Source organism: Gobio gobio (assembly GCF_949357685.1).
Source record: "Gobio gobio genome assembly, chromosome: 1".
Lineage (NCBI taxonomy): Eukaryota > Metazoa > Chordata > Actinopteri > Cypriniformes > Gobionidae > Gobio > Gobio gobio.
The window spans coordinates 35,998,314-36,025,175 of record NC_137097.1 but is presented as its reverse complement, the minus strand read 5'-3'; the positions used below and the strand labels follow the sequence as shown (position 1 = coordinate 36,025,175).

Below are 26,862 nucleotides of genomic sequence, written 5' to 3'. Positions count from 1 at the left end.
GAGTTTCATTTGCTTTTCCCGCTGAAGATCAGAGGTTTCTTCAAACTGAAGACGCGTTTATTTGAGTATTTGCACAACGAGTCTTTCATTCTTCAGTCTTTCATGGCTTGTAGAAATGAAAATTAAAAGAAACCAGTAAATCTGTTTGTTTAACATGCGGTTTATTAAACAGGCTGTAAATCCTCTTACATTAGCATTCAAGGCAAAATATGCAGAAAATGACACAGTTCAGGCTACTAAAATTACAACTCTTTAATAGTTTCTATCTTCATGATTTCTATTCCACTATGCCAGTGTCAGAATCACTCAAACTACACATGTTTAGTCGCTGCAGTCAGATTTCTTGATGGTTGTGCTGGTGATTTTGGAGGCGACAGACGCTTCACATGTCAGATCTTGATCTTTGTCCCACTCTGAGCTCTCAATGGTCAAATAACTGCTCATCTTGAACTTCTTATCGGGCTGCTGTTCAGCAGAGCCGGTGGAGACGCCTTCAGTGACTGCGTTCCCGTTCACAAGCCAGCGCACATCAGCAAAAGCCACAGACATTTGATTGATCAGACACACCAGAGTGACTTTACTGGAGCTGATCAGCTCTTCTCTGGATGGACGGAGGATGTTCAGCACAGGAGGAGCAACATCAGCGTCTGCATCAGCATCAACACAAATCACCATTAACACGGACACACAAACTCTGACTGCATTTAAACTTAGAACATTTCAACAATTCATCTTTCCTCACATCATATCATAGTGATTTATGTTTAATACATGCATTCAATGTCTTTATCGACTTGCAACACAAAAGTCAAATAGTGAATGTGTGTGGAAGTTTGTTGGACTGTTATTATCTACATCAAGATTTTATGTTAAAATGATCATGAATATATATGGCACTCTGTATATTTTAGATGCGGACACTATTCTTTTCTACCATTTTTAATCATCTTTGTGCCGTCACTTGCTCATTTTCAACTGTCCTACAGTGTGACACGATTTGTTGAGGTATAAATGAGTAATACACTACTTCATAAAAGCTTCATGTATAATAATTATAAAAGAAATAGCGAAACAGTTTTAGATGTAATAGAGCATGTCAAACCGCAGGTCAACTTCTCATGTGTGGTTTCAAAGATATTGGACATAATTAGTTAAATTAGGATTTTAAAAAATGCATCAAATTAAACACAAAGTAGATGCTTGTCCTTAAATCACAACATAATAAAACTCTGTTCTATAATTATAAGTAGTAAAAGTCTTCAGTATATTTCAGGTGCTTGATAAAACTCTCTGACTGAATTCACACATTTAACTGTAAATGAACTACAATAATGAGTTTATAAACTGTATCCATAACGAAGTGTAGACTATATTTAATACAGTGAAAAGATTTAAAACTTTACAACTCAGTGGAAAGATGACTTACCCGTCACAATGAGCTTTGTTCCTTGTCCGAATACCACAGTGAAACATTTCATATGTTCAGCCGTACAAAAACCTCCTCAGTCTGTGAAGAGACACAAACAGAAGTGAAACGCTCACTCGACCTCGGCTGACTGTGTCCTTTACACATTTAATTCATGGAGAAACGTTTCAGATTCAAACACAGACATTCGTGTTGCTGTTTTAGTCTTCATATTAGTTGTATTGGACTGCAGTGTATTAAAGTGCTCTGAAACACAATCTCATATATGGCTGATGTTATTCATATCAGTGACTGCAGTGAGTCTCACGGTGTGTTCACACTTGTAGTTCAGTTCTCTTGGTTCTGTTGGTCTGCACCAAAAAATGAGACGACTCGACGCCTGTGAAGAGACGACTCAACACCAGCGTTGTTATGGCCTAAAATAATACATGATTGATTAACTTATCCTAACATTTTTCTTTAACATTCTCTTTCTAACATTTTTCAGTGTACATTTATGAAATGCACTTTCTGTGAAGCTGCTTTGAAACAATGTGTATTGTGAAAAGCGCTATACAAATAAATTTGAATTGAATTGAATTGAACATAGTCCTGGTTTGCTTAATATGACATTTTGCAACGGAACTTGTTGAACATCCAAAATAATGCTGTGTTCTGCACTAAATGCTCGCTGTGTGTACATATGATGGTGGAGATGACGACTCGTGAGGAGCTTATAAAATGTGTAAAAGAGTCAAACAGCTTCAGGAATCCCTACGTCACACACACAAACCAAGATCTGCTGAAAGGAGATGCGGTTCTGACACCAGTACCGAACTGTGATGGGCAACATCACGACTATGACGAGAAAAAACAGGCATGGTTGAGCAATCTGTCCTTTGTAGGGTCACATCTTGTGACATCATGTCCTGTTTTGATGTTGTTTACAAGTCTTTGGTCCGTGTTGCGTTCATATTTCAGTCGGATCGCACCAGAGTTCGCTTGTAAGCAGACAGAGACTTCTCTTTTCTCGATTGATCCAGTCTCGGTCCGATTGTTTGATGCACACCAGGGTTCAGACGGCAGCGTTCACACTTATTCAGATGAACCGCACTAGCACAGCAATCACACCAGGGTTCATTTGAATTGAACCAAACATGCCAATTGTGAACACAGCCTCAGTGAATGAAAGACATGAAGTCACTCTGAACAGAAACACATGAAGATCTTCTGATGACAGAATCAGCCACATCCACATTACTGATGGTCAGACTATAATCTGATTGAGATGAATGTGTTGATGTGAATTTAGGAGCAGAGAAACCAGATCCATATTCAACTGAGCTCCAGCCATGATAAAATCTTAACATATACTGAGGAACTCCTCCTGGAGTCTGTTTGTACCATCTAGCTTCAGAATCAGTTACTGTCCCCAGATTACAGTCCAGTGTAGCCGTTTGTCCTTTATTGACTGTGATCAATGGACTCTGAGTCACTACAGTCACTCCACTGACACCTGCAGAAAAAACACAACCTTTACATGAGATTGTGTGTCAAAACACTTTAAATCTGCCATCAGACATGATGAAACTTACAGGTCAGAAGAGTAAAGAAAGCACAGAATATTGCGATCATCTTGTGATTTGGTGTGTGTGCCGTGTAAAGATGAGCAGTGCTGTAGAATAATGCTGAGATGATCAGAGAGAGACACTTTAAGACAGTCAAGAGCTCTGAGAGGGAGGAGCCACTGAAAGACCCGCCCACCTTGTGCAATAGACACGCCCACATCGGACAGACAAGTTCAAAACACAATGATTTAATAATTATAATACAACAATTTAAAACGTGTGGTCTTGTCTATGTAATATATTGTGATAATGAGTAGTGTAAATGGGATCTTTTACCAGTGCAGAAAAAAAACCTTGCTGTGCAGTTCAGGCAAAATACATAAAACATATAGTTTTTTTTGGGGCGGGGCGGGGGGTTAGGGTTAACAATTGCTAGGAAAAAATGTCTTAATATTAAGGCCACTTTAAAACTCTTCAAACAGTTCTCCTTCCCAGATGTGCATTTCCCAAAAGCAACTGTTCGCAAGTTCCATCGTTTCCAAAAGAGAAAAAAGTTAATTTCAGATTTATAAAACACTTCATTCATGTCTCAAATCAACTCATTCTTCTAGACTAGGTTTCACCAAACAAACAAACTTTGCCACTCATAAAACAATGACCTAAACAAACACCAACAACAGGCAACATTACTGTGATTTCTTCTGTACAATTTCTTTACAAAACAACAATGATAATATATATAATAATATAGATATAATAAATCATACCGAATTATGTTTTTTGAAAATGTAAAAATACAGAAAGTTTTCTGTGAGGGTTTTGTTTAGGGGCAGGGGGTCACTGTGATTTTGCCAAGTAAGAAATGTTCCTGGAACAACATTTTGATCCTGGAAAAACGGATCCTCCAAAAATTGAATCCTAACCCAATTCCGAAACCTGACCCTAACTCTACCCATGAATTCTCCCTAAAATCAGAGGGAAATGATGAATAACACTGATGAGAAGCACATAACCCTGGTTTTAAGCCTGACTTTGACATAAACTGTAAACTTGTCCTTCAAATCTGATTGATTTATTGGATTGCTGATCCAGGAACAGCCTGTACTGGTGAAATGACGTTCATCGGGGGTTGGATTATGGATAGGGGATCAAATATACCGTTTGTACAGTATAAAAATTGTGATTTAAATATATTCATGAAGCGCACAACTGTAAAAACCAGCCATATTGTACTGAATTCAAAAACATGTGAGATGTGTGTAAAAGCAGAAGTGAATGTGAGCAGTGAGGAGGTTTTTGTCATGCTGTGAATCACTGTGATACCGCCTCATTAGCAGAGTTGTCCCATGTGCCACAGTAATACACTGCAGAATCAGCCACATCCACATTACTGATGATCAGACTATAGTCAATTTTTAACTGAGCTCTAGATGTGAAACGGCTGGAGGTAAAACCATCCCCATACAGGTCAGGAGAGCTGTGTGAATGATGGTATCTCAACACAAACTGAGGAGCTGCATTTGGAGTCTGTTTATACCAGCTGACATAATAACCCTCGTCCTTTACAATGTTACAATCCATAGTCACAGATTGCCCTTTCTGTTCTGTCAGCACAGAGGGTTTCTGTGTGACCACTTTTACAGATCTGACACCTGAAAAAATATAATAAATCAAATGAATTTCATCCACCTTGACAGCCCTGAGAGAACAGCATGTTTATAGTGAAATGTGTAACTTACATGACAGAAGAGAGAGGAGAGAGAAGGAGAGAATGATCAGCATCTTCCCTGTGATGAGCAGTTTGAGTTTAGTGGAGAGATGAAGAGAATAAGAGCGATCGAGATGCTCATATATGAGGAAGAGAAACTCTGAAAGAGGGACGATCACTAGAGTTCAGCCAATCATTTCATCCAGAAACATTTTAATATTCTCACTTCACATATGGAAAAAAATCACAATGTTCCTGTTCAATGAAAGTTTTTTCAGTGGCGATTCTCTAAGACGTGAGACATGAAATCACACAATTTGCATAAAGCTATAAATGTGAGTCATTATGGAGAAGGAGCTTCGATCTAAAGGACAGAATAAAACACATGTAAATGAAGCTCAGGTTCACATAATTCAAACAACTTGTCAAATATTGCATGATGTCTAATATAATATAATATAATATAATATAATATAATATAATATAATATAATATAATATAATAAATATAATATAATATAATATAATATAATATAATACAATACAATATAATATAATATAATATAATATAATATAATATAATATAATATAATATAATATAATACAATATAATATAATATAATATAATATAATATAATATAATATAATATAATATAATATAATATAATACAATACAATATAATATAATATAATATAATATAATATAATATAATATAATATAATAAATATAATATAATATAATATAATATAATATAATATAATATAATATAATATAATATAATATAATAAATAAAGGATACACATTGCATGTGGAAAGAAAATACAAGATGCCATTTCACTAGATATCACATTTTTAATATTGAATATAACCTTAAATCTGACTCTATAACTGGAACAGTAACAACGAACAGAATATTACCTGCACATATAAAAGGTTTGAAAAACATGAGATTAAATAACAAGCCTTTAAAAATCTTTGCACACATATTTAAATATCATTAACCCATCAACTTGAGTTCAGATTTTAAAAATCATTATTAAGGTTCATTTTGAAATATTCAACTATATTTTTACAGGAAATAAACCATTTTTTTTGTAAATATATATTTATTTTTTAATCGTATAATTTGATCTTTATTTCTGCACAAATAAAAAGTGACTGGACAGTATTGAAAGAGTAAAGTTTACTCACCGATCACATTCAGTTTTGTCCCTTGGCCGAATACCACTGTGATACAAGTCACATCTTCACTCGTACAAAAACCTCCTGAGTTTCAGAGGCGAGAGACACAGAACTGAAACATTCACTCAAGCACAGATTATAAGACACAACTCTCTTCATTAAAGCTCTTCAGTGATGAAGTGTCATGATGTCAAGATCATAAGCAGCTGTTTTTATCATGCAGAATGACCAATTCCTCACTTTAAGACACGAGATACAGTGTTTGTTTGTCATCTTTTTCACCAGGTGTTGTTATTATTGTTCATTTGGAGATGAGCTTTCCGTGATTATCTGCAGTCAAAGATGAGAGTATCTGTTGTTAACACTGAGCCAGTTCACTTTGGGAAGGAGATGCTGTTTGTCGGGCCGTTTCAAATGAAAGTGAACGACTGAATCCATCACATACTGTAAGTCCGTTCGGGAAGGGAACAAGATATTGTCACTTCAAGAAAGTGTGTCCTTTACACCTGAGGGCCAGAGATGAGAAACCCTGCTGTCGTGTGTGTGTGTGTGTGTGTGTGTGTGTGTGTGTGTGCGTGCGTGCGTGCGTGCGTGCGTGCGTGCGTGTGTGTGTGTGTGTGTGTGTGTGTTTTATAAAAGTATTTAGCTAAAGAATGTGTTACAGGACAGTAAAGAAACTGGAGGATATTCTCAGCATCTGTGATTAGTTTGTAATGCTCATGAATCTGAGGTGTGAAGTTGTCTCTTATCATCTGTTGTCTAGAAGCAGAAGTGAATGTGAGCAGTGAGGAGGTTTTTGTCATGCTGTGAATCACTGTGATACGTGCTCACTAACAGAGCTGTCCCATGTGTGACAGTAATACACTGCAGAATCAGCCACATCCACATTACTGATGATCAGACTATAATCTGATTGAGATGAATGTGTTGATGTGAATTTAGGAGCAGAGAAACCAGATCCATATGATGGAGAGCTATAGCTATGATAAAACATTAACACATACTGAGGAGCTCCTCCTGGAGTCTGTTTGTACCATCTAGCAGAAGAATCAGTTACTGTCCCCAGATTACAGTTCAGTGTAGCCGTTTGTCCTTTATTGACTGTGATCAATAGACTCTGAGTCACTACAGTCACTCCACTGACACCTGCAGAATAAAAACAACCTTTACATGAGATTGTGTGTCAAAACACTTGAAATCTGCCATCAGACATGATGAAACTTACAGGTCAGAAGAGTAAAGAAAGCACAGAATATTGCGATCATCTTGTGATTTGGTGTGTGTGCCGTGTAAAGATGAGCAGTGCTGTAGAATAATGCTGAGATGATCAGAGAGAGACACTTTAAGACAGTCAAGAGCTCTGAGAGGGAGGAGCCACTGAAAGACCCGCCCACCTTGTGCAATAGACACGCCCACATCTGACAGACTACACATGTGCTTGTGAAAATGTGTTTTATACAGAATCAGAATATATTGTGATAATTTTAATTATAAGTGATATTATAAGTGATTATAATTGATAACCTTAAGAAAGCCTGCAGTATTTTTATTGGCATATTAAACAAATCTTAACATTGATAAAGCATTAGTCAATAGAAATAGCATAGGCTAATCATTTTCATAAATAAAAATAAATAATGAAAATAATGTCTATAAGAAATGTGTTAATAGGTTGTGACATTTGTTTGTAATGTTTTGTTGTATTAATTGTGCATTAGTATTAGCATATTACTTATGATATACTGGGGCGGTCAGTTGAGCAACACTCTCAGTACAAAAGGTAGGTACTAATATGTTAAAGCAGGCTAACCATTACACTTTCATTAGTACATTCAAGGTACTAATATGTACTTTTAAAGTAACATGTACCTTTAATATACATTTATACAATTTTATTATAATCTGGGATTTTTGTTTGTCCCAGAATAATAAAAAAAAGTTTAACCAAAATAGTATTTCAATGCAATGGAATGCATGATTCTTTTTGTCACTGTATGCACAAATTATGTTGCTGAAGTTGATTTGCAGAAGAAAAAAGTTGTATGACTAATTTTGTCAAGACATTTGTTTAATAGCGTTTTTAAAACATTACAGTAACAATGTAAGAATAACGGTTTAATGGTAATGTTTTTAGAACGTTTATCAATGACAATGTTGAGAAATGTTGAGAAAACGTTCCACTAACATTACTGCAAGAACGGTTTTTGATAGCTTTGAGAGAACCTTTGGGGAACGTTAGCCAAAGTTACGAGCTGGGATTATGTACCATTTAGGGGTAAATTTGTAGGCCTACAAAGATGTCCCTTTTCGCTTTTGTACCTAGGGCACTCAATTCTCACAAGGATGCGTTCTGTGTCCTCGTGTCCTTCCGAGTTTGTTCTTTCAAGGTCGCCTGGCAAGACGGTGTCACGACAAATCATGTCCTCCCTTGAAATCGAGTTTCCTTGAACTGTCAGTTAATGATTATCCTAAATATTTACAAATTATATTAATTTAGCTTACGATATTATGCATACGAAAACACATTAGTGCATAATAAAACCACATGAGCATAATTTCTTACATTTGATTAACTGTTAATTGATAAATAACACTAAACATAATAATAATAGCCTATCAAGTGAATAATTGAACATCATTCATTTGTTTTATTTATAACTGAAATATTTGGACATTTAACATTTGATTTAACACATAATTACATTAAAGATGATTGAGAATAAACACCGATCAGGCATAACATGACCACCTTCCTAACATTGTGTTGGTCCCACTTTTGCAGCCAAAACGGCCCTGACCCATTGAGGCTTGGACTCCACTAGACCCCTAAAGGTGTGCTGTGGTATCTGGCACCAAGATCTTAGCAGCAGATCCTTTAAGTCCTGTAAGTTGCGAGGTGGGGCCTTCATGGATCAGACTTGTTTGTTCAGCTCATCCCACAGATGCTCGACTGGATTGAGATTGCCAAGTCAACACTTCAAACTCGTTGTCGTGCTCCTCAAACCATTCCTGAACTATTTTTGCTTTGTGGCAGATTATCCTGCTGAAAGAGCCACAGCCACCAGGGAATACCGTTTCCATGAATGGCTGTACATGGTCTGCAACAATGCTTAGGTAGGTGAACATGTCAAAGTAACATCCACATGGATGGCAGAACCCAAGGTTTCCCAGCAGAACATTGTCGAAAGCATCACACTGCCTCCGCCGGCTTGCCTTCTTCCCATAGTGCATCCTGATGCCATGTGTTCCTCAGGTAAGCGACGCACACGCACCCGTCCATCCACATGATGTAAAGAAAACGTGATTCATCAGACCAGGCCACCTTCTTCCATTGCTTCAAGTCTGATACTCACGTGCCCACTGTTGGCGTTTTCCATGGTGGACAGGGGTCAGCCTCAGCCTCATACGCAAAAAACTGCAATACACTGTGTATTCTAACACCTTTCTATCAGAACCAGCATTAACTTCTTGAGCAATTTGAGCTACAGTAGCTCGTCTGTTTGATCGGACCACATAGGCCAGCCTTCGCACCTCATTGTTATGCAAAAAAAAAGAAGAAGAAGAAACAAGAGAAGGGAAAAAGAAAGAGGTGAAAGAGTGGAAGATTGACGAGAGAGTTTAGGAAAAGGAGAGGGTGAAGAGATGGGTAAAGTGGACAGCATTAGTGTAGTGGAAAGAATAAGAGGAGAAATTGTAAGAAGACATGAACAGAACTAAAGGGATGGAAGATGGAGATGGAAAAAAATAAGGGCTTCTTCATGAGAGAATCTAGGAAAATTGCACTATACTAGTGTACATTTAGAATGTATATTCTATATGAAATTCTCTGGCCATATGTAAATCAGAGGCGTGATCAATAAAGTTGAGTGATCGCAGTATCTGTACACATTTGCTGCATATTTGTATATGTAATATTTGGGGGGTGGGTGGGGTGTATATCAAAAACTCCTCACTGAAGAACTTTATGATAAAAATGCATTTTTGTTAGTCTATTTGTGTGTCTATAGCTGCATGTGTTATAAAAATCAATTACACACCTGTAGTTTTGATGATAGTATCCACCTTTACAAAATGCATTAACAGAAAAATACAGTGCTTCTTTATGCAGTGAAGTAGAGCTGTTTAGCTATAAGGTTTAGATGAATGTGTTGATTGTTCTGAGAGCAGTGAACTGGGTTTAGAGAAATGGGTCCAATTATTGAATCAGAAACTGCAATACAGCTATTTAAACATTTTTCTTCTTCTTTTTTTAATAATTTATTGCATTAATCAGTGGTGTAGTTAGAATAGTTAGTTAGTAGAATAGTGAATAGTTAGAATAGAATAGTTAATATATTTTATAAAAGCTGTTAATAGATATATTTAAATGAGTCACTGTTAATTGAATGTGGTTTATGGTACTGTATTAGGCTTATTTTTTAAAGTCTATTATAATAAGCTTGTCATGAATTAAATTAAATTATATGAAAAAAAAAAAGTAAAAAAGTTGTGTTGGGGAATCACAGTCACTGCTCACTGCTTCCACTAGAAGAGATACTTCATCTGTCACTAGTGCACATTCATCTTTTCTTTTGTCAGATATGCTATTGTGCCGAGGGGGTGTGGTTCAGCGAGGTCTGCATGGACCGAGAGAGTGAGGAGACGAGCGATGAGTAAGTAAGTCAAGTGCATGATGAGATATACCTGTGTCTTGTTTCAGTTATTGGTGCGGAGAGACCGGATAAAGCCACCATGGATCAATGGCTGAGGGAGAGAGAATAACTGAGGACTCGTGGAGGCTTTGGAGAGCTCAAGAAAGAATTGTGTTTACAGAAACCCAGGAAAGGAAGAAGAGTGCCGCCGCCATCCCAGACTCCGTTGGGATCGCCATTTGCAAGCGTCATCCACCTGCAGGCTGTTCCGGAGCTGTATGGACCGTGAAGTTCATCCCGAGGAAAGACCAGCCACAGCTGTGCCACCCACAAATGTCCTGCTAATGAAGATGGGAGCCCAGGACGACCCAGAGGCATTCCTAGACCTAGAGGACAGCAGAGGCCTGTGGGTGGCCACAAGATCACTGGACAGTGTGTCTCATTCCCCTGCTGATGGGGGAAGTGCAGATGGCAGCCCAGCAGTTTACGGTCCAGAACCTCCTGGTCTACCAATACCTGAAGAGAGCCATCCTGCAACGGGTCGGCCTCACCCCCGAACAACACCGCCAACGATTTAGGTCGCTGGACCTGGGTGAGAGTGTCTGGCTCTTTGTGATGGCTCAACAGCAGATGGCTGGTGATCGAGGGAAGCGATGTGGACCACATCATCGACCAGGTTGTACTGGAGAAGATTATAGCGCGACTGCCCAAGAAGACGGCACAATGGGTCCAGTGCCACCACCCCACATCGCTGGACTCGGCCATCTAACTGGTGGAGGACCAGATGGTGGCATGCCCGAGGGTCGGCGAACCTCTTCCTTTTGTCTTTCTCCATTCTTCTTCCCCTGTCTCTCTCTCCTTCCCTGTCCTTGGTGATGGAGGCCTGTCCCTTTCCCCATTGTGGGGACCCGGGACACTTCGTAGAGAGATGTCCGGTAGAGGGGGGATTAAGCCTGATTCAGCCTTAGGCAGCATCTGCGTGCTGTTCGCTGAGAGGGGCTGGTCTGACGGCCAACCCGATGAAGTGGGCGGTTGGGCGTGTGGAGGTCAGGTATCTGGGCTTCCACTTGGGTCACGGACAGGTTCGCCCCCAAATTAGTAAGACGGCAGCAGTTGCAAACTGTCCTAGACCGAAGACAAAAAAGGAGGTGAGGCAGTTCCTGGGGCTGACGGGATATTATAGAAGGTTTGTACCTAATTATTCGGACCTCACCAGTCCGCTGACTGACCTCACTAAAAAGGAAGCACCAGATTCGGTCCAGTGGACGGAGCTGTACCAGCAGGCTTTCACCCAGGTCACTCAGGTAAAACCAGCCACTCTCCTGACTTTTCTCTGTCCATTTTTATTGCAGACTGATGCGTCGGACAGGGGGTTGGGTGCCGTCCTGTCCCAGGAGATAGAAGCTCTCAAAGAGAGAGACGATATACAGCACCATAGAAAAAGAATGCTTAGTTATCCGATGGGCCGTCCTCACTCTCCGCTATTATCTCCTGGGATGGGAATACTCTCTGTTCGGACCATGCTCCCCTGCAGTTGCTTGACCACATGAAGGATACCAACGCATGGATCATCCGTTATCTAGCTTTACAGCCATGTAGGTATTTAGCTCAAAGGGGAAATATTAATAATTATTCATAACTCATTATGATTATTCATTATGATCAATTATGAATATTTGAACTAGTTAATGAGATTAACTTAATGTAGCTACATAAACATTACAATCAATCAACCAGTTCATCCGGTGAACAATCAGTATTGATTATTAATTAATTCTAAGAGAAGGTTAATTTTCATGGCTACAGAAAAATAATTATTCCTTAGCATTTACAGCGATTAGAGCATGTGACAAAATCGATCATTTTAGTGACAATTTGTTTGCAGCAGGGAGTCAGAATCAGAGATGTGTTGTGCACAAAGTTTATTAACTAAATCACAAACAAAACTAATCTAACACAAACACACGAGTCACACACACCTTGGTCAGATGGAAATGGACAGATTAAAAACAGGGAACGGAAGTGAAGACAAGAGAGAGAGTGAGAGATCTGTGTGTCTCTCTTTTAAAGGTTTGGAGGGGGAAGTTCTCATCGATGGGTCGTTTGACCAATGGGAAAGGTCGAATCTCCAAGCGGGAAGATTCCTCTCATGGATACTTTATAGTTCTGTGTTTAAAGGTGCCCTAGAATGAAAAATTTAATTAACTTTGGCATAGTTGAATAACAAGAGTTCAGTACATGGACATCACATACAGTGAGTCTCAAACACCATTGCTTCCTGTGAATCACTGATACATGCTCTTCAGCTAGAGTCATGCAATAATGTGTATACAATAATACACATTTAATTATTGCATATATAATAATGTGCTACAGTAATACACTGCAGAATAACTCATATCCTCATTATTGATTGACAGAAGAGAATTGGATTCATAGCAGAATCCAGATCCATATTCAGGAGAGCTCCAGCTGTGGTCAGACTCCAGCTCCAAACAGGACAACAAACATAATAAAACATCCATAAGAGAGGAGTTACATTAACAGACACAATAGTAGAGAAACTACTATATTATATTCTCAGGATATTCTCAGCATCTGTGATTAGTTTGTAATGCTCATGAATCTGAGGTGTGAAGTTGTGCTCTTATCATCTGTTGTCTAGAAGCAGAAGTGAATGTGAGCCGTGAGGAGGTTTTTGTCATGCTATACCCACTCTTTAGCAGAATCGTCCCATGCCTTACAGTAATACACTGCAGAATCAGCCACATCCACATTACTGATTGACAAATGACAATCAGACTTGGTTGTAAAAGATACTGTAAATTTAGGAGAGGAGAATCCAGATCCATATTTAGGCGAGCTCCAGCCATGGTACGAGTTTAAAACGAACTGAGGCGTTCCTCCTGCGACCTGTTTATACCAGCGTCCACCATCAGTAGAGCTGCCTGTGTTACAGACCAATGAGACCGTTTGTCCTTTATTGACTGTGATTAATGGAGGATTCTGCGTCACTACAGTCACTCCACTGATACCTGCAGAATAAACACACCATTAATGAGACACAATACTCACACATGACATATTCATGATCATATTAGATGTGCATCTTTAACGGTCACTGTCTAGTGATGTCTTACATGACCGAGTGACGATGAGGATGATGAAGACTGTCAGCATGTTGTGAGTGTGTGAGGTCAGCAGACTGAACAGAGACCAGCGATCAGAGACGAGCTATAAGAGACGGAAGAGGGAGGAGCCGCTCACTGACATCATCACGAAACATACAATATATTTACCTAAACTTATGTTTCAACACACTAGGTACACATTTTTTTTTTTTTTTGGTAAAAGGGTTTGATTTACAAAAGAGTTTCTTATTCATTAAAATAATGCAAGTAACAAATGCAAAAGTCTCTGATGATCTGAAATATTTAAACCCGTCACAGATCAGAGTTAGAAACAGTGAGAGCCAAAAACATTAATTTTATTGCGCCTTTATTACTGTTCATGTACAGATGAAGGTTCGCTGATCATTTGTTGTTAATGCTCTTGTCTGGTTTGATGAACAGAGAAATGGATCATTTGCATAGATGTGATTATAACAGCAGGTGTTTCCTGTGTGTCAGGACTGAACTTCCTGTCCTGAAGTAAATCTCCACAGCTCACTGCATCTGCTGGAAGACAAACTTCAGCATGATCTTCACATGATGTCGTATCACACGAGTGTCAGGCCGTCGGGAGCATTTTGTTTCTCATAGTTTAGATCTTAACTTAAAATAATAGTCATTTCTGCATCTGTCATTGAGTCACTAGTCCAACTCACATGTGCTCGTCTCCATCGGTGGAATTCAACCATATTCAGACATTCATCTCTGATCTTAACAAATGATCTTTACCGGCAGTAACACGAGTTTCATTTGCTTTTCCCGCTGAAGATCAGAGGTTTCTTCAAACTGAAGACGCGTTTATTTGAGTATTTGCACAACGAGTCTTTCATTCTTCAGTCTTTCATGGCTTGTAGAAATGAAAATTAAAAGAAACCAGTAAATCTGTTTGTTTAACATGCGGTTTATTAAACAGGCTGTAAATCATCTTACATTAGCATTCAAGGCAAAATATGCAGAAAATGACACAGTTCAGGCTACTAAAATTACAACTCTTCAATAGTTTCTATCTTCATGATTTCTATTCCACTATACCAGTGTCAGAATCACTCAAACTACACATGTTTAGTCGCTGCAGTCAGATTTCTTGATGGTTGTGCTGGTGATTTTGGAGGCGACAGACGCTTCACATGTCAGATCTTGATCTTTGTCCCACTCTGAGCTCTCAATGGTCAAATAACTGCTCATCTTGAACTTCTTATCGGGCTGCTGTTCAGCAGAGCCGGTGGAGACGCCTTCAGTGACTGCGTTCCCGTTCACAAGCCAGCGCACATCAGCAAAAGCCACAGACATTTGATTGATCAGACACACCAGAGTGACTTTACTGGAGCTGATCAGCTCTTCTCTGGATGGACGGAGGATGTTCAGCACAGGAGGAGCAACATCAGCGTCTGCATCAGCATCAACACAAATCACCATTAACACGGACACACAAACTCTGACTGCATTTAAACTTAGAACATTTCAACAATTCATCTTTCCTCACATCATATCATAGTGATTTATGTTTAATACATGCATTCAATGTCTTTATCGACTTGCAACACAAAAGTCAAATAGTGAATGTGTGTGGAAGTTTGTTGGACTGTTATTATCTACATCAAGATTTTATGTTAAAATTATCATGAATATATATGGCACTGTGTATATTTTAGATGCGGACACTATTCTTTCCTACCATTTTTAATCATCTTTGTGCCGTCACTCGCTCATTTTCAACTGTCCTGCAGTGTGACACGATTTGTTGAGGTATAAATGAGTAATACACTACTTCATAAAAGCTTCATGTATAATAATTATAGAAGAAATAGCGAAACAGTTTTAGATGTAATAGAGCATGTCCAACCGCAGGTCAACTTCTCATGTGTGGTTTCACAGATATTGGACTGAAGGGTCAAGGGTCAAGCCAAACATCACTTGTCTCTTCATCAGACACATATCCTTCAAGAATGATTTTATGATCTAATATCAAAATAAGAATTAATGATAATCAATTTATAACCATTTCCTACATTTACTAAATCAATTCACATATAACCTCTTTATATTTAATCCTCTCTGTATTCAATGAGTGATTTTGATGATTGAAGTGTTTTTGCTGTGCTTTTGAATTCCTATTGTTGAGGTGCTGCTCTGATGTCTGTGTCAAGACGTGCTGGCAGGCAGATGCCCTTGGTGTAGTAATAACACTCCAGTCAAACGAGATCAGCATGTGTTAACTATAGGTCTTCCTGAGGTGACCCCCCCCCCCCCGGGGTCATCCCTGTAACATCTGTGGGATTCTTTGGGGACTCAGGGAAAAATGTACCTCTTTGATCTATCTTCTTTCTTTATAGAATAGAATAAAGTCACTTCTGAAGTAGAGTTAGTATCAGCATGTTTTGAAGAAGGACTTTGTTGATAGTTAGTTAAGATGTCCCGACCTTGATGGAGACTGTTTTTCTGGGAAACTTTGTGTGTGCGTCTCATGATTCTGTGCAGATCCAGTATTGGAGATGGTCCTTTCGGCAGACGATTCCAGACTTTGAGGCGTCTTTTCTGTGACCTCCGAGGTCATTGAGGATTAATCTGGGCCTGGGCGACATCAAGTCTACGCATTTTTAGTGATATATGCTCCTATCTGTCTACGTGTGGAAAGTTGCTTACATTGCATGTTGTTAGAACGAATCAGAATCATTCCACATGGCAGTAATGACGTGTCTAGACCTTGAAAACCGTATAACTGTTCAGAAAATTGTATGTACGTTAGACGGAGGCGGGGAGACTGTTAGAGGGAGCGCGGCCTACGAACTCCTCTTGAAGCTGGCTTCTGCTGATGAAACTGCAAACTATTCTCCAGTAAAATTTTCTTTAATTAATCTGACTCCTGACTCCTGGTCTTCATTTTTCACTACTGGTCCTGGGTCCTAAGCTGTTACCCCAACAGTTTATGGTGGAGGATTTGGCGAGCAATCATTCCTTGGTACACCTCTGGCAAACAAGTAGATAAGGTAGTATATTTTTATTATTAGACTTGTCTGACTGGAAGAGACTGGGTTAGGGGTACGGGAGAGTCTTTAATTTCGAGAGGAAATAAGGATTACTTATACTACGGGTTGTGTTCAGCTATCTCGAGTGAGTCAAGAAGCTTTGTTAAGAAACACAAAAGGGTATAAGCAGGCGCTCTGGGTTGCCAGTAGAACTGTTACCAGAGTGAAATAGTGGCATGCGGAAGGAGAGCTGATTGTTGAAGCTAAGGTGAGGTCACCACTCCTCAGGGGCATGCGGCACTGGACAAAGGGGGCCAGTGCACACCGCAAACCTTCTCCATCTCTTCCAACTCAGACAGGGGGCCCCCGAATTTAGGACAATAGACAGTTAGGGATTAAGTTATTAGTTAAACAAAATAAAAATAGATTCAGGGTTGTTTGCCAGGGATGCATCAGGAACGATCCCGAGTAAAAATTTAAGGTATGACCCAAATTGGAATGGACCAGTAAGTAACTTTTTCGTATAAGTGTACTTTGCAGTTTCATCACGCAGAAGCCACAGCTGTCTTGGTTAAAGATCGCCGCCTCCATCTCTGCTGGTATAATTTCAGGTGAGTATGAACTTTGACTAAAATGATGGCTAACAATTTGAGTGACATGATCAGTCCAGATAAAGATTTTGAGACGAAAGACAGCAAACGCTGTAAGCAGCGCTGCTCTGAAGCCCTGACGTCAAAGAAATTTGAAATAATTATTAAGTAAATGGGCAGCAAAAGTTTTAATTCTAAATTGGAAAAGTTAATCAGAAACTTGACTGGCTAAAAGCTAAAAGACTGGAAAAATTTTAATTCCTAACTGTTTGTGAGATAAATTGGCAGAAATCACTGAAAATGATGTAGGATTTCGTTTGTGTAGTCTGAGTAAAAGGACTTGAAGTTGTTTTTGAAAAGAAAAAGGAAAAAGCAGATATAGTCACGGAGGGATTTTAAACAGAGGTACACAGATTGAAAATAAGGAAATAAGTAATAAGTTCATATATTGAGGAAAGATCCATGATCATTTTAAAATAAATTATGAGGTTAACAATTAATGGCAGTAACTATATAATTAGAGACATAGAGGGTTTAAATGATAAAAATGTTAAAATGATTCGTGAAAAATTCTGATAAAGTTTATTTGACTGGATGTTGGTAAAAACACTGTAGGAGAATATGGTTAAAAGCTAAAAACCCTAGAAGCTGATGTTTTGTTTTCAAAAGATAAGCTCATGCAGAGCTGTAATAAAACAATTCGCTTATCTGAATCTGCCCCACCATGTCATTTGTGGTGCTGTGGCTAAAATTGGAAGAGTAACTCAGACTCAATTTAGATGTTTGAAGTTTAAATTTATTGTTTGGGCAAAAGACAAATATAAAATTATGGTTATTTGGAACCGTCAATTCTGGCAAAAGATAGAGTTAAAAGTAAAATGTCTGTCACTTATTTGAAAACAATTTTAATTTCTAGCCAGGTCTTACGCTGAGATAGTGTGAAGTCTGATGTTTATTGGAAGATAAATGTGATCTCTAGCCAAGTCTTATGCTGTGCTAGAGTGACAAGTTAAAAGTTTATGAAAATGCAGTACCAGTACTGAATGCATAGAAGTCTCTCTCTTTCGAAACCAGCTCAAGGCTGATATCTGAGCCTGTGCCACAGATGATAGAAGATATTGATGAGTAAAAGCACATGGCATCACTTGAAAATAATAAGACATGTTTTAGGGAAAACAGTGTTTAAAAAGGTATGAGATGAATTTCACATTGAAGTTAAAGTCTTAGAAGACTGTTAAAAAGGTTAGAGAGAGAGAGAGAGAGAGAGAGAGACTGCTTGTGGAAGCAGGGATGGTGCAATTTGTTATCGCCCTGCTAAAGCTGAAACAAAACAAAGAAAATGATATCAGAACCAAAACAATCCAGCTGATTTTTGTAGAGACAAATTAATAATGAGCAGATGCAAAAACTGAGTTTAAATAATAATTTGAGTAAACACTAAAAGTAAAATTTGCGGATGAGCAATTAATGTTTAATGTGTGTGTGGGTGTGACTGCTCTTTATGTTGTATGTGTTCCTAGAACTGTTCTGTCCTGATAGGGTGTCATTAACCTCTGGAATGAGTATTTGACCATTACAGATGGGTTAAGGTAAACGACAACCTTTAGAGAAACTGATCATTTTGAAGGAATCTGGTGAAAAGATGATCCAGAACACGGGACGAGCTTTAAATGGATTGTTATCCAGCTCTGTCTGTTATGACGACTTTTGTCATTTATGATGTTGATTTGAATTACTCTCTGGATTAGTTCAAGTGGAATTATAAAGTTAAAGATTGCCGTCCATCATGGGTTAAAACCATTGTCTAAATTCAACTGAGGGCTTAAATTTAAATAATGTCAATTGATTAAAAATGGTAAGCGTAAATGTTATAGACTTGACGGCAGAGACAAAGTGACAAATTGGCTGAAGTCACTATCTAAATTATCCAGAGACCCCCTCAAAATTCTGAAAGGCCGGAGGGCGACCAAAGAGATAACTTCTAAAAATGAAAAGTTTTATTTTTACTTTATTTTAATTTTTTATGATACTTTGATTTATATAGAGAACCACAATTAATGTTAAAGAAGAAGTGACTTTAAGTCTTTCTGTGTGACTGTGATTGAGATAAGAGGAAAATAATATTTTGGTTTCTGCAGAGCAGGAGAGATAAGAAACAATAATGATCATATTGTGTGGCATCTTCAGATTGATAGAGGAATAATGAGAAATAGCCCAAAGATTAATGTTGTGAAATAGAATTTAGGAACACCCGTAAAGAGTTAATTTAGTTATAAATGAGTGATATTGATGAACAAATCATTCTAAAACAGTTTTAAAGAAATTGATGATGACTTATAGTCCAAATTTAAAGTAATATGGGAGATTATGAAATCTGTAAGTTCTTGGTAAAGTTATGACACGTTTGGGTGTAAGTGGCAAGATAAGGCTAGTGAGGATTTGATGAAGTATCACTGCCAAGTGACATGAATTAAGAGGTTTAATATTTTGGTCATTTGGAGCTTACACCTGAAGAGTTTTAATGGACAAGACATTGAGAATAAAAGAAAATTAAAAAAGGGTACTTTAAGGAAAACCATGATGAATGATCTTAAATGTTTTACTAATCACATGGTGATTAATAATTTGGTATTAGGTATATTTAAGCATAATGTCAACATGATAAAGATGAGTAAACAAGCTGAAGTCATTTTGATGAAAAGGTTAACTATTTATTTGTTTATTTTGTTTTTGGTTATGTTCATTTATGGTTAAAGATTATGTGGGCTATGATGAGTGAAAATGGGTCTGTCAGGAAAAGTAAATTTAGCAAAAGGGTTCTTGAGTAAAAATTAGGAACAAGTTTATGTTTTAAGTGGAAATAATGAGATGGATGATGTGAATGTTTTATTTTATTTTCTATTCTTTTGAGGTGGGGCATGCTATATGAGACTGAATGCAATTGGATGGACTATTATGTGGTTTATTTTTATTTATTTACTTTTTATTTTTTATTTCAGGCCACTATTGAGTTTTATACCTGAAAAGGTCTGTGTTGAAAAAGTAATTACAATCCTATTTTTGCATTGGAAATTAGGAACCAGGCTAAATTGGTAAACCATTAATACCTCAACATCAGCCTCAGAAACTTAAAGGGTGGGTTCTAGAATCCACTGCCTCTCCAATATAATTGTATATATATCTTAATTAAATTTATAATCAAAGACTCAGTCAATATTTATCTTTCTATATTATTATCATGAATTGAATTATCCTCCCTAGGTATGATTTTGTTTCTTCCTTTATATTTTCTAAAGTTTGTATTTGCTCTCTGAGTGGTGACTGAGGGTCTGTCCTAGGCGTGTGTGATGTCTCACGAGAACACTCGTATCAGGAAAACTGTGTGATCAGGAACTATTATTAACCTGTCTCCATGTTTTTACTCATTTGAAATCAGACCTGGGGCTCTGCTGACTCTTGAATGCACTTTCCAAAAGGTTCCAGAGAGCCTGTTGAGGGTCAAAAATCTTAAGCGATGACCAATGAGAGGTGATTCCGCGATGACGGGTAAGCTCTTCTTTTGGCCAGCGGAGGACAACCTAAGCCAATGGGGGTCACCGCCATTGGGGCACCTCCAAGAAGGGGGGTGTTTTTATGTGAGGTGTGTATGAGAGGTGAGGCAGATGTCTGTGAGGCCAGCAGCATCACTGTAGGGAGGGGAAGCTGTGTTTCGTAGGGGCCAAGGTCAAGACTGGACACAGCAGCCCCTGCCCTGATATTGGCCCCTCTATACCGCTCACCAAATACCGCATAATTGAGAGCCAGGAAACACCTTGAAGATTGGCATTCAAGGGTCAGCTGAGATCATTCTGGTCACTTTAACCTTGCAAATTTCAGTCATGTGTTCAGATTTTAGAAGCATCACACACCTCTAACTTGATGGGAATGCAGCAACAGAGATTGCTCATTTAGCCCGGCTTCCAGAGATTAAATATGGATTTGTCTTTCATTTTATTTTTTTTTATTTTATATATATATTTTTTTTAAATATTTCCTTTTACTGAAACCCTCAAGAATTGTATGAAAACTATTGTACTATATTGTCTGTTCCCCTCTCAATGAGAGAAAGCACGTTATCAGTTTGTTGATCAGGAGTTTTGAGAAAAGAAGAACATTGGGGCCCTGTTTGTGAGTGGAAGGGGTAAAGAGCCTCAAAACGGGGACTGGTCTTTTTAGTGGCCAGCATGTCCGTGATGAGGTGAAGAGACAATTGTGACCCTAAAGGGAAACATGCGTCACCACTTGACCTTCCGTAGTGACCTCACTTGTAGACCAGACGTGGCGGTATGGGACCCCCACATATGGTCTAAAAGGGGGGAATGAAGGGTCAAGGGTCAAGCCAAACATCACTTGTCTCTTCATCAGACACATATCCTTCAAGAATGATTTTATGATCTAATATCAAAATAAGAATTAATGATAATCAATTTATAACCATTTCCTACATTTACTAAATCAATTCACATATAACCTCTTTATATTTAATCCTCTCTGTATTCAATGAGTGATTTTGATGATTGAAGTGTTTTTGCTGTGCTTTTGAATTCCTATTGTTGAGGTGCTGCTCTGATGTCTGTGTCAAGACGTGCTGGCAGGCAGATGCCCTTGGTGTAGTAATAACACTCCAGTCAAACGAGATCAGCATGTGTTAACTATAGGTCTTCCTGAGGTGACCCCCCCCCCCCCCCCCCCCCCCCCCCCCGGGGTCATCCCTGTAACATCTGTGGGATTCTTTGGGGACTCAGGGAAAAATGTACCTCTTTGATATATCTTCTTTCTTTATAGAATAGAATAAAGTCACTTCTGAAGTAGAGTTAGTATCAGCATGTTTTGAAGAAGGACTTTGTTGATAGTTAGTTAAGATGTCCCGACCTTGATGGAGACTGTTTTTCTGGGAAACTTTGTGTGTGCGTCTCATGATTCTGTGCAGATCCAGTATTGGAGATGGTCCTTTCGGCAGACGATTCCAGACTTTGAGGCGTCTTTTCTGTGACCTCCGAGGTCATTGAGGATTAATCTGGGCCTGGGCGACATCAAGTCTACGCATTTTTAGTGATATATGCTCCTATCTGTCTACGTGTGGAAAGTTGCTTACATTGCATGTTGTTAGAACGAATCAGAATCATTCCACATGGCAGTAATGACGTGTCTAGACCTTGAAAACCGTATAACTGTTCAGAAAATTGTATGTACGTTAGACGGAGGCGGGGAGACTGTTAGAGGGAGCGCGGCCTACGAACTCCTCTTGAAGCTGGCTTCTGCTGATGAAACTGCAAACTATTCTCCAGTAAAATTTTCTTTAATTAATCTTACTCCTGACTCCTGGTCTTCATTTTTCACTACTGGTCCTGGGTCCTAAGCTGTTACCCCAACAGGACATAATTAGTTAAATTAGGATTTTAAAAAATGCATCAAATTAAACACAAAGTAGATGCTTGTCCTTAAATCACAACATAATAAAACTCTGTTCTATAATAATAAGTAGTGAAAGTCTTCAGTATATTTCAGGTGCTTGATAAAACTCTCTGACTGAATTCACACATTTAACTGTAAATGAACTACAATAATGAGTTTATAAACTGTATCCATAACGAAGTGTAGACTATATTTAATACAGTGAAAAGATTTAAAACTTTACAATACAGTAGAAAGATGACTTACCCGTCACAATGAGCTTTGTTCCTTGTCCGAATACCACAGTGAAACATTTCATATGTTCAGCCGTACAAAAACCCCCTCAGTCTGTGAAGAGACACAAACAGAAGTGAAACGCTCACTCGACCTCGGCTGACTGTGTCCTTTACACATTTAATTCATGGAGAAACGTTTCAGATTCAAACACAGACACTTGTGTTGCTGTTTTAGTCTTCATGTTAGTTGTATTTGACTGCTGTGTATTAAAGTGCTCTGAAACACAATCTCATATATGGCTGATGTTATTCTGCAGGTGTCAGCGACTGCTGTGAGTCTCACGGTGTGTTCACACTTGTAGTTCAGTTCTCTTGGTTCTGTTGGTCTGCACCAAAAAAAGAAAATAATACATAGTCCTGGTTTGCTTAATATGACATTTTGCAACGGAACTTGTTGAACACCCAAAATAATGCTCGCTGTGTGTACATATGATGGTGGAGATGACTTATAAAATGTATAAAAGAGTCAAACAGCGTCAGGAATCCCTCCGTCACACACACAAACCAAGATCTGCTGAGAGGAGATGAGGTTCTGATGCCTGTACTGAACTGTGATGGGCAACATCATGACTATGAGCATGCTTGAGCAATCTGTCCTTTTTAGGCTCACATCTTTTGACATCATGTCCCGTTTCGATGTTGTTTAGGCCTACACGTATTTGGTCCGTGTTGCGTTCATATTTCAGTCGGACCGCACCAGAGTTCGCTTGTAAGCAGACAGAGACTCCTCTTTTCTCGATTGATCCAGTCTTGGTCCGATTGTTTGATGCACACCAGGGTTCAGATGGCAGCGTTCACACTTATTCAGATGAAACCGCACTAACAGAGCAATCACACCAGTGTTCATTTTAATTGAACCAAACCTACCAAGAGTGAACACAGCCTCAGTGAATGAAAGACATGAAGTCACTCTGAACAGAAACACATGAAGATCTTCTGATGACGCTGGAGGAACGTTCTTTACAAACTTCTTCTGAGGAGCACAAAAGGAGAAATTTAGCAGAATGTCCGAGCTGCTCTTTTACATATAATGAAATGTAGGATGGTGAAAGATGTGTGCATAATCTGAGCCCCCCTTCCCGCCTGTGTACAACACCTAGAATAATCTTTTTTTTATCTTTAATTGTTATTTCATTCCATGTGTTCCAATGTTCATAAACTGGATAAAATGTGATTTTCATGGGTGTTAGAAAAAACTATTAATTTAGGCTTATACAACCTGTAAGTCATAGACTAGGTCTGAGAGGTACGCGTGAACAGCTAAGGGTTGTAGGTGATAGGCGCATGCGCATTTGTTGTTATAAGTTACCATGTGTGTGCGTGAGCAACGGCATCTCATGTACTGTTCATGTTTTGTAATTTCAGGTAAGAGATAATTGCAAATCGATGCACAAACTGTTGTATGAGGAATATGTTAAATAGGCTGTTACAGCGGTTAATCGCTCAATATAGAGTGTTAATCAGATCTATCCGTGATTATATGCATGAAGGTGTCTTTGATATTGATAATCTCTGTCAGCAAGACGAAGACAGAGATGGGCTGGGTTGTTTGTCAATATTGGGAAAGTTATGGTGCCACTTAGACATGAATGAAGCAAAAGAAAGTGTTAAAGTTAAAAGGGTTGTAGGTGATAGATGCATGCGCATTCGTTGTTATAAGTTACCATGTGTGTGCGTGAGCAACGGCATCTCATGTACTGTTCATGTTTTGTAATTTCAGTGTGAAGCAAAAGTAAAGAACCTGAATCACAACATGCACGAGAGTTGGTGTTATTACTCGGGTGTGTAACAGAAAGAATATAATGAACGGTGACTGAATCCAGATCCTTATTCAGAAGAGTTCGAGCTGTGGTCAGACTCCAGCTCCAAACAGGACAAAGACATCATAAAAGCACCAAGAGATGAGTTAGATTACAGGACAGTAAAAAGATCTGTGAAGAGAAATCTGTAATTAGTTTGTAATGCTCATGAATCTGAGGTGTGAAGTTGTGCTCTTATCATCTGTTGTCTAGAAGCAGAAGTGAATGTGAGCAGTGAGGAGGTTTTTGTCATGCTGTGAATCACTGTGATACCCATTCTTTAGCAGAGCTGTCCCATGTCTGACAGTAATACACTGCAGAATCAGCCACATCCACATTACTGATGATCAGACTATAATCTGATTTAGATGAATGTGTTGATGTGAATTTAGGAGCAGAGAAACCAGATCCATATGATGGAGAGCTATCGCCATGATAAAACACTAACACATACTGAGGAACTCCTCCTGGAGTCTGTTTGTACCATGTAGCAGCAGCATTAGTTACTGTCCCCAGATTACAGTTCAGTGTAGCCGTTTGTCCTTTATTGACTGTGATCAATGGACTCTGAGTCACTACAGTCACTCCACTGACACCTGCAGAATAAAAACAACCTTTACATGAGATTGTGTGTCAAAACACTTTAAATCTGCCATCAGACATGATGAAACTTACAGGTCAGAAGAGTAAAGAAAGCACAGAATATTGCGATCATCTTGTGATTTGGTGTGTGTGCCGTGTAAAGATGAGCAGAGCTGTAGAATAATGCTGAGATGATCAGAGAGAGACACTTTAAGACAGTCAAGAGCTCTGAGAGGGAGGAGCCACTGAAAGACCCGCCCACCTCGTGCAATAGACACGCCCACATCGGACAGACAAGTTCAAAATACAATAATTTTTATAATTATAATACAACAATTTAAAACGCGTGGTCTTGTCTATGTAATATATTGTGATAATGAGTAGTGTAAATGGGATCTTTACCAGTGCAGAAAAAAAAACCTTGCTGTGCAGTTCAGGCAAAATACATAAAACATAGTTTTTTTGGGGGCGGGGCGGGGCGGGGGGTTAGGGTTAACAATTGCTAGGACAAATGTCTTAATATTAAGGCCACTTTAAAACTCTTCAAACAGTTCTCCTTCCCAGATGTGCATTTCCCAAAAGCAACTGTTCGCAAGTTCCATAGTTTCCAAAAGAGAAAAAAGTTAATTTCAGATTTATAAAACACTTCATTCATGTCTCAAATCAACTCATTCTTCTAGACTAGGTTTCACCAAACAAACAAACTTTGCCACTCATAAAACAATAACCTAAACAAACACCAACAACAGGCAGCATTACTGTGATTTCTTCTGTACAATTTCTTTACAAAACAACAATGATAATATATATAATAATATAGATATTATAAATCATACTGAACTATGTTTTTTGAAAATGTAAAAATGCTGAAAGTTTTCTGTGAGGGTTTTGTTTAGGGACAGGGGGTCACTGTGATTTTGCCAAGTAAGACATGTTCCTGTGTCAACATATAGATCCTGGAAAAACATTCCTATCCGAAAATTGAATCCTAACCCTATTCCGAAACCTGACCCTAACCCTACCCATGAATTCTCCCTAAAATCAGAGGGAAATGATGAATAACACTGATGAGAAGCACATAACACTGGTTTTAAGCCTGACTTTGACATAAACTGTAAACTTGTTCTTCAAATCTGATTGATTTATTGGATTGCTGATCCAGGAACAGCCTGTACTGGTGAAATGACGTTCATCGGGGGTTGGATTATGGATAGGGGATCAAACCGATTGTACAGTATAAAAATTGTGATTTAAATATATTCATGAAGCGCACAACTGTAAAAACCAGCCATATTGTACTGAATTCAAAAACATGTGAGATGTGTGAAAAAGCAGAAGTGAATGTGAGCAGTGAGGAGGTTTTTGTCATGGTGTGAATCACTGTGATACGTACTCACTAACAGAGCTGTCCCATGTGCCACAGTAATACACTGCAGAATCAGCCACATCCACATTACTGATGATCAGACTAAAGTCAATTTTTAACTGAGCTCTAGATGTGAAACGGCTGGAGGTAAAACCATCCCCATACA

The 26,862-nt window shown here is 38.5% G+C and overlaps 2 protein-coding genes and 1 gene segment (V, D, J or C); all 3 read right to left on the bottom strand.

The window, feature by feature from the left end:
- Positions 1 to 153: 153 nt before the first annotated feature.
- LOC307121427 (immunoglobulin lambda-1 light chain-like) lies at positions 154 to 25,006 on the bottom strand. Its single transcript, XM_079809018.1, has 7 exons — positions 23,817 to 25,006; positions 22,921 to 23,001; positions 13,635 to 13,728; positions 13,483 to 13,529; positions 6,687 to 6,965; positions 1,427 to 1,460; positions 154 to 647 (listed from the first exon to the last, which is right to left on the bottom strand). The coding sequence occupies exons 3-7, from the start codon at positions 13,672 to 13,674 to the stop codon at positions 322 to 324; spliced, it is 726 nt and encodes a 241-aa protein (XP_079665144.1). The 5' UTR covers positions 13,675 to 13,728; positions 22,921 to 23,001; positions 23,817 to 25,006; the 3' UTR covers positions 154 to 321.
- Positions 2,788 to 5,949, bottom strand: LOC307136869 (putative non-functional immunoglobulin kappa variable 6D-41). The segment is given in 4 exons: positions 5,873 to 5,949; positions 4,713 to 4,841; positions 3,001 to 4,625; positions 2,788 to 2,921 (listed from the first exon to the last, which is right to left on the bottom strand).
- LOC307121353 (immunoglobulin lambda-1 light chain-like) lies at positions 14,706 to 25,712 on the bottom strand. The gene is made up of 4 exons (XM_079808901.1): positions 25,424 to 25,712; positions 25,013 to 25,344; positions 23,817 to 23,922; positions 14,706 to 15,103 (listed from the first exon to the last, which is right to left on the bottom strand). The coding sequence occupies exons 1-4, from the start codon at positions 25,614 to 25,616 to the stop codon at positions 14,727 to 14,729; spliced, it is 1,008 nt and encodes a 335-aa protein (XP_079665027.1). The 5' UTR covers positions 25,617 to 25,712; the 3' UTR covers positions 14,706 to 14,726.
- Between the last annotated feature and the right edge of the window lie 1,150 nt (positions 25,713 to 26,862).